We start from the raw sequence: 8,226 nt of genomic DNA, 5'->3' as shown, positions 1-8,226 counted from the left end.
CGACGGTGACATCTAGGAGGGCCAAGTCTTTGTGCTGAACACTTCAAGTTTCAAAAACAAGGCCAATTGAAGCGGCGGAGCTCAAAGCCGACACCATTGTAGGCGAACACATTGAGTTTTGATTGGGGACAATGGTGTTTCTCAAATTTCTAGCAAAAAGAAAGCCATACTCCATCTGTGATCTCAATGAGCGCCTATTCATGAGCTTCCTTCTTTTCTGCGCCATTCGTTGGTGGAGAAAAGGAGGCAGATGTGGAGGGATAGAGCAGGGGAGAGTGCGTTTTAATTGGCTGCAGTGTGTAGGTCTGTCTCTGTCCTCTTTTTCTCTCGCTCACACTCACACACACACACGCTGGAGTTATATGCGACTATAGGCTGTGCAATAATCTCGCCGTGTTGATGAATACTTGTAGCCCATTCATTAAACAAAGATAATCCCTGCCAACCTACCTCGGGGGCAGAAAAACGTATTTTGTGAGGGTGTGTGTGTGAGAGAGAGAGAGAGATTGCCTGAGTGCTGGCCAACAGTTTTGGCACAGAGGGACCCTTCAAATCTTTGAAATATTCATACGCCATGGCAGGGTTATCCCCCATTTACAAATAAGTGTTATTCTAGCGGGTGAAGAGTGATGCTTGACAGACCTCTGTCTGCCTCTTTAGCTCAAGTGCCTCTTCACCGTCTGGCCTCACTCAGCTAGGCCTGCGTAAATTTAGCCTATATGTTTGACTTTTGCAGGGCTTGGCGAGTAACCGGTGTCACTTTAGTCGCTTTGTTTGTTTCCTTTTCACACTGCGCTATTTATTCTGCAGCACTGCTTTACTGCAGGTTGGTTTTTGGCAAATGAAGCCCACATTTTTACCAGCCGAAAACCTAAATAAAACGCTGCTTACAAGGAATCATTGGTACTTCTCTGTGTGAGCGCAGAGCCTTTCTAAATCATGCAGCCAGAGTCCGCTTTTATGACATCATAACTACTACAGATATGGCAAATTTTAGTTATATTGTAAAGGCATTTCCTTCTTATGTAGAAAACTATAGATATCACACACATAGAGCCAAATAAAGTGCATTTGTTCAAATATTTGGCCTTGAAATAATCATTATCGAGGCTGTTCATGCTTAATATAATGAATTTGCCTGGTGTGCGTGTGTGCGTATGAGCGCACGGCAGTTTTAAACTCCCACAGCATTGTGTTCTGTGGCTCTCTAATCTTCACTGCTCTCCTGACTTTGCCTTTAAGGGAATGCATTTAGACCGATCCATTTCCCCAGCTCAGCAGAACTGGTGTGAAGTGGCAGGTTAACAACCTCTTGTCTATAAACCCGGAGTCCTCCTCGGTGTGGCCGTCAAGCGTGTAAATACTTCAGCTGAAAGAAGAAAAAAAACCCAGTGCGTTTCTTTTCTCCGCGGGCCCTTGTCTAACTGCTACTCTAACCTCTGCCTCTGTGTGACAGAGCCGGCTGCTGCAGCGGGAGAGCGCGGGAGGGGATCCGGGCCCAGCCGGGCTGCAGGCGGGGCAGCGGCAGTGGGAGAGGCCGCTAGAAAGCCGCACCGGGGTGCGGGGGCAGCGGAAACATGCTGCTACATATGTTGGGTCAAGCATGGCCTTTGTTGTGATCTTAAAAGGGTGTTAAAAACCCATTCGTCTGTAGCCTTCCTGAAAGAAATGAAAGCATCGCATAGTTTTTGATGCACAGGCCTAATGAAGTGGTTAAAAGAATGTCGGATTTTTTTTTTTCTCGAAAGTGCCCACAGTCACTTTTAATTGCGCGGGGGGGCATTTTTAATTGGACCAGGAGGAATACCGGTGAAGCTAATCCCCTAATCATAATACATATTTTTCCACAAATGAACTTAAACCAAACTTGACGTGGACAAGAAATGAGCGGTAACTTCAACCAGAGGCGGCAATGACGTAATTAAAAGTCTTGCTACGATATTAAAACTGCAGAGAAGCTTTATGAGCTCCTCGTGGATAAATATAGCTCAGCGAACACGTGTCAAGTCCAAGTAATTGTCACTTTATTTCTACGGTTATTAAGAGTGAAAATTGCGCGTAATAAGAGAAGCTGATGTGGAAACCTTCATGTTTGCCTGACTGTAGTCTGAATGCGCAGTTTTAAATCAGCCATCCTGAGGCTGTAGGCCCATAATCTCTCCTGTGAGCATCAGGCCCTTTCTGCTGTGTGCAACTTTCACTTGCGTGCAGGACGGGCAATTTTTTATCCGAGTAAGATCGTCGCCCATGCAGATAATTACTTTGAATGTCAAAAAGATGTAGTTTTAATATCGTCTCTATTAGCCTGTTGGCTAGGTAATTAAGGTGCAGATGACAGCGGCGAGGGAAACAGATGGCATTTGCTTACAGTGATTCAGAAAGTAAACAATGAGCCTGGGAGGGGAGAGAGAGGAAGGGCTGCACACACTCGCTGCTGCACACCGAGCAACCATTTCTTCCAGCTAAAGATGTTGTTGTGGATCACAAAGACTGTTGTCGGCCTCTAAGGTGCAAGCAATTGTTGATGAAAGAAAAGGGGGGAAAAAAGCAGAACTAAATCATCAGAGCTATAACTTTCCAAAAATCCGAGTTCCAGTAGCTGCACGAATCATCAGTGAACAGGTGAGGGAGCAGGTGGCTTGCGCGCGATGCCCTTTTTGTAGCTCGGTGCGCGGCGGACTTCTTAAATCTCAGGAAGCATTAGAGCGTTATCGCTTTTCAGGTAATGGAGGGTGACTGGAGGACAAAGCAGAACCCAAAGGAGAGCGCTTATTTTATGGAGGACAACTGAGGAGGGCGGAAGCAATTTGTTAATCCAGTTTTTATTTTATTTTATTTTTCCCCGGTTCATAGAAGGAGCAGAGCAAAGAATTAAAACGGAAAGCCGCTCTTCTGTCTTTAAGCGTTATCAATACTACTGTTATTATTATTATTATTATTGATATTATTATTATTATTATTATTATATCCGTTCAGGTAGTATTTTATTTTTAAAACTCGCCGAGCTATGAATGATAAACTAATGTTAAAATTTTTATCCAGCGATTACTTACGTTTTATTATCTAATCAAAACGCGTTTACAATAAATAACCAACTATTTTTTTTAAAATGCAATTTAAAAAACAAAAAGGCTGAAATAAACGAAAAAAATATTTATATATGAGGTGAACAAAATCAGAGCAAACGAAATTGTGGAGCCTAAAAAAAGAAAACACTATTTAAAAATTATTATTATTATTATTATTATTATTATTATTATTATTATTATTATTATTATTATTATTATTATTTCAACAACTAAAAGAGAAACACCTAATATAGAACCAAAGTCGTCATTAATAATTTATGTTAGAGTTTCAAGCTTCAAATGAGGAAGAAAAAAAGACAAAAAACGAAATTCGGATGAAAACTGGTCTAACTCGCGTGTTTAAATCACCAAGCAGAGAACAACATATTCATGCAGTCCGCAGTATACGGATGAAACAAAAAGTGGCACATTTTCTGTACTTTTTAACTTTTAAACGGATCATGTGGGAAACAAATATTTAAAGCTTGGCGTTGACATTAATGTGAACGCTCTGGTTTTCCCGCGACATTTAGCAGCATCGACAGCTTCTTCCACTTTCTGTAGCAAATATATTACGAAAAAATATATATTGTGTGTCGACAGAGAAAAATCTTGCCTCTTTTTGAACCAATGAAATAAATGATACTTACCTTTACGGATGAGATTACAGTCACGCATCATCTTTTATTTTGAGTATTTTAAGTCTTAAAAATATTCTGCGATTGGATGTAGATGCAGGAATAGCGATTTCATATCCTAACAATCACGTCGCCAAGTTAAACTAGTTTTTAAAATCGAGATATATACAGAAACTTCCTGGAACGTTTGAAAATTTCCTTCATTTTAAGGTTGTTTTTTTTTTCATTACATTTCTAATGGTCCTGCTTGGCATCGCACCGGAAGTCTGGTTTACCACAATAAATGGAAAAAAACACGGGCTATTGTTTTAAATCTATGAAATTCTGTTTTGGGGGTAATACACTGCATCGATTTGAGCTTTCCGGGAACTCCCTTCAGATTCTTAACACTTGATATTTGGAAAAAAGAACTCAGGTGGACACAGTTGAAAAAAGAGGCAAGCCAATCAGATTGCTCCTTCCCCCTTTGGCCAATGACAGACGCCACATTGTTGTCAAATTTGTCTAATGAAAACGTAGGAGCAACAATAGAGAGAGGAGAGAGGGATCTGTATCCACTGACAATCTCTGGAGGAAGTTAGTGTCTCAGGCTGCGGCGAGTAACAACCTCAGCTCCTCCTGGACAGTTTGAACTTTCTGTCGGGGAGGAATGATCGCTCCTCTCTGCTCAGACTCTTGTCGGATTTAAAGTTGACTTTAAAGTCAGATTTTTGCTTCTTCGGCAGAGAACACTTGGACAGTTTCCACCAGACTTTCGATCATAAATTGTTATTTTTTCCCCTCCTGTTTCTGTCTGACAGCAGAAATCGGTGACTTCACCTGTTGCCCGGAGGTGCTAAGAACCGCCGGACAGATGTGATCAGTCCAACGTCGGTTTAACTAAAGCAGATCGTTCAAACGTCGCCGATTTCTCGTTAAAACGTTAGTTTTGCTGGTGAGGAACGCGGGCATGGATCTGAGACCGGAGCTCCCCACAGTCTCCTCCGCCTCGCAAGTCCACCCCGGAGCGGCGGCAGCGGCCGCGGCAGCCTCCATTCCGGTGTCCATGGCCAGTAACCTGCTGCGAGGGCCCCCGCTCCTCCTGCGGGCCGCAGACAAGTACCCGCGCACTCCGAAGTGCGCCCGCTGCAGGAACCACGGCGTGGTGTCCGCGCTGAAGGGCCACAAGCGCTACTGCCGCTGGAAGGACTGCATGTGCGCCAAGTGCACCTTGATCGCAGAGAGGCAGCGGGTGATGGCGGCTCAGGTGGCGCTCCGGCGGCAGCAGGCGCAGGAGGAGAACGAAGCCCGGGAGCTGCAGCTGCTCTACGGCACGGCGGAGGGACTCGCTATCGCCGCCGCCAACGGCATCATCCCACCCCGGCCGAACTACGAGGTGTTTGGTTCCGTCAGCAGCGAAAGCAACTCAGGTGAGCGGATCAAGCTTCGCTGTGATGTTAAAGAAGCACGTGAGAAGGTAGCAAATTAGTGTGTTAAACTAAGGCTTTATCTGTCATCAAACTGCGACTCTGTTAAACGCAGAATCATTTAACCCTAAACACTGAGCCTAATCAGCTGTCACAGCATAAACGCTGATGATGTCGTTTGTTTAACCTTTACAGATTAAATTCTGATATGTGAGCTCACGTGGTAAATCTGCTGTTTGAATACTGGTGTGTCTGTCGCTTTACTGCCTCTTTTTGATGTGATTGTTGTACTGATTATGACTCTGTGCTGATACGCTTTTGATGGCCTTCTGTTTTATGCTTTCATTCAATCTTACACACTCTGGTTCTGTCAGCAGATTCAAGCATCCAGAAGTATGAGCTGTTTCCTAAGAGCCAGCTCTCCGGGTCCGCCACACCTCAACCATCTGCGGGGAAACCGGCTTCCACCGAAGGTGACTCAGCCCCCGGCATCTCGTCCCCAGACGGCCGGCACGGAGGCTCTGGTTCGGAGAACGGGGATAGCGAGTCTTTCATCAGCTCACCGGTATCCAAGCCTTTGAAAGACGGAGAAGAAACTCCAGGGTCCGTCAGCTCCATCGGCTCGGATTCGGGTTCTGAGACCGACAAAGACGAGCAGGAGCCTTCCCCTTCCTCTGCGGCCTCTCGGCACATGAACGCCATCGACATCCTCACCCGAGTATTTCCCAGCCACAAGCGAAGCGTCCTGGAGCTCGTCCTGCAGGGCTGTGGCAAAGATGTGGTGCAGGCCATCGAGCAGATCCTCAACAACAGCGGCGCTCAAGGCCCCAACAAGGCGACAGACGAGGCGTGGACGGCAGAGAGGATGCTCCAAAATGCGCAGCAGCCTCCGGCGGCATCCGCAACCACAACAGCCCCGACGAGGCCCATGCTCCCCGGGGCTATGACGCTGAGCAACCGCTCTGCGTTTTCTCCTCTGCAGCCAAACGCACCACACTTTGGCGCAGACCCTAGCACCTACCCGCTGGGCACACACTTGGGACTGAACCCGCTGCGGCTGGCCTATTCGGCGCACAGCCGGGGACTGGCTTTCATGACACCTTACTCCACCACCGGGCTCATGCCCACTTTGGGCTTCAGACCTCCAATGGACTATGCATTTAGCGACCTGATAAGAGACAGGACAATGCTGCACAAGGAGCAAGGCTATGCCAGCGGCCTGTATGGGCCTTTGGTCAACAACACGCCGGAGAAACAGTGAAGCCGGTGGACTGATCATAGAGACACATTCCATTGTATTTGTAGCCACAAGTGTTGAAAATGTGTGATGTGTTCTGGCTACGGGCTGCTGTACATAATAGGATTATCTGGCTTGTAGTCAAATGATCTGAGAGGGATTTAAAAAAAGGAAAAGAAAAGAAACTAAACCACTTATGTGTAACTCTCCAAAATAATTTTATATGTTAGACCACAGAAGTTTGAATGGCAACCCCTATGTTTGAACTTTACTACGCCATCAGTAAAATGACGTAAAACCGAATGTATTTATAAACTGCAGAATGAAATGAATCCGGATCAGGCTGGAAGAGTAAAAACTAAACTGACACACAAAAGCAAAAGTACGAAGTACGAAGAAATTATTTATCAAAGAGTTCTGACTTTTTAGAGCCTATCAAAATTTACCACATACACACGCGCGCGCGCACACACGCACGAGTAAAATAAGTTATTAAAACACGTAGTTTACTTGTTAACCCCGTTTCCTGCTGTAAAAGTTGATCTATAACGTGTAAATGCCATTCATGTTTCTTTTTCTTATGTATTATTTCAGTTATCTCACCTTTGTATTTCATTTTGTTTTTTTAGTTTATGTCCAACTGCCTGTATTATATATTGCATTTGGTAATATGAAATCACTATGCCTATATTTGACTTTTCATTTATCCATTAGTCAGCGCAAATATTTTGTGACAAAGTGTTGGATTCAGTTAGTTCCTCCTCAGATGTTACACGCTGTGCTGTCACAATGTATCAAAACGCTGGAAAAAAAAATAAATGTTATTTTAAACAAGTGGAACATCACACTTATTAATGATGCTTTCACTGATAAACCTTTCCTGCGTAAAATCTATTTATTCTGCAAAGGTCACCCCAGATATTCTGATATGGAAAGGACACAGAATGCTATCAATTTACAGCAAATCCAAGACATTTCATCTGGATAGATAGCAGGGTTAAAAATGACAAATATAACAGTACATTCTACTTCTTTTTTAACAAGAAAAAAGGGACATTTTCTACAGAATCTTACAAAGCAGACAGAATATTTTATATTTATAATCCAGTCAGTGCCAATCTGGCTCACAACACGCAGGACAATGCACACAAATAGCCAATATTCCCGCTATAATAAAACATTTAATAAACTAACTCCTTTGGGGTTTTGACACTTCTGGTTCTCTCAGGGTCAGAAACAGATGCTTTTTCTTCTCGCTCTTATATAGTTTGCCCGATATTACTACAGCCACCAGCATAGTTTCAAGTAGAGCGAAGCTTTGATCAATAAGTAGCTGTACAGGAGAACAAAAAGTATTATTTTTACTGGTATGAGATTATATTCTTCTGTGACGCGCCAGTAGGTCAGATTCAGCTGGTGGACACCCGAAGGTTCCTATAGTTGGTTTACAGTAACGTTCCCTTCATTAAATCAGCGTGTTGTATAAAATAGTAACAGTTACATTTTCCAAACTACATTTGTTAAGGTGACTATGCAGATTAACTCTGTAGGTGAAACAGTTGCGTGACTGCGTAACGTCACAACTGCCGTGAAATCGCACACAAGAAGAAAAAAGTGTAAAGTTTATGACTGTAACTGGAGAAGAAGGTGAAACAAATTAAACGTTTATCGAACAAGTAATTCTTTCTTTACTCTTATATTATTTTATTTTATTTTATTTTTTTGAAACAGCATGGCTTTGCATAATTTAATATTCAAATCCTCTCATGATGATCCTCTCATTCATGGTTATAATGAAAATAATAATAATAATAATAACCATTTTAATTTTATTTTATTATTTTTTTAGCAGTGCCCGTATCAATTCTAAACCCTTC

At 43.4% G+C, this 8,226-nt stretch overlaps 1 protein-coding gene across 2 annotated transcripts; it reads left to right on the top strand.

The window, feature by feature from the left end:
* The first annotated feature begins 3,816 nt into the window (after positions 1-3,816).
* Positions 3,817-7,942, top strand: dmrta2 (DMRT-like family A2). 2 transcript variants are annotated; one of them, XM_006800412.3, is made up of 2 exons: positions 3,817-5,115; positions 5,487-7,942. In XM_006800412.3, exons 1-2 carry the CDS (start codon positions 4,656-4,658, stop codon positions 6,371-6,373), a joined length of 1,347 nt encoding a protein of 448 aa, XP_006800475.2. In that variant the 5' UTR covers positions 3,817-4,655; the 3' UTR covers positions 6,374-7,942. The 2 variants fall into 2 exon arrangements, with proteins under 2 accessions (XP_006800475.2, XP_006800476.2); XM_006800413.3 differs by having other exon boundaries at positions 3,822-5,115; positions 5,490-7,942.
* The last annotated feature ends 284 nt before the right edge of the window (positions 7,943-8,226 follow it).

This window comes from Neolamprologus brichardi, chromosome 23, assembly GCF_056152115.1.
Source record: "Neolamprologus brichardi isolate AB-2024 chromosome 23, ASM5615211v1, whole genome shotgun sequence".
NCBI lineage: Eukaryota > Metazoa > Chordata > Actinopteri > Cichliformes > Cichlidae > Neolamprologus > Neolamprologus brichardi.
This window is presented reverse-complemented; position numbering and strand designations above follow the sequence as displayed.

Coding starts and splice junctions, on each gene's coding strand:
- dmrta2 (XM_006800412.3), top strand. CDS start 4,656: ATGGATCTGAGACCGGAGCTCCCCACAGTCTCCTCCGCCTCGCAAGTC. Junction 5,116..5,486: donor CAGCAGCGAAAGCAACTCAG/GTGAGCGGATCA, acceptor TGGTTCTGTCAG/CAGATTCAAGCATCCAGAAG.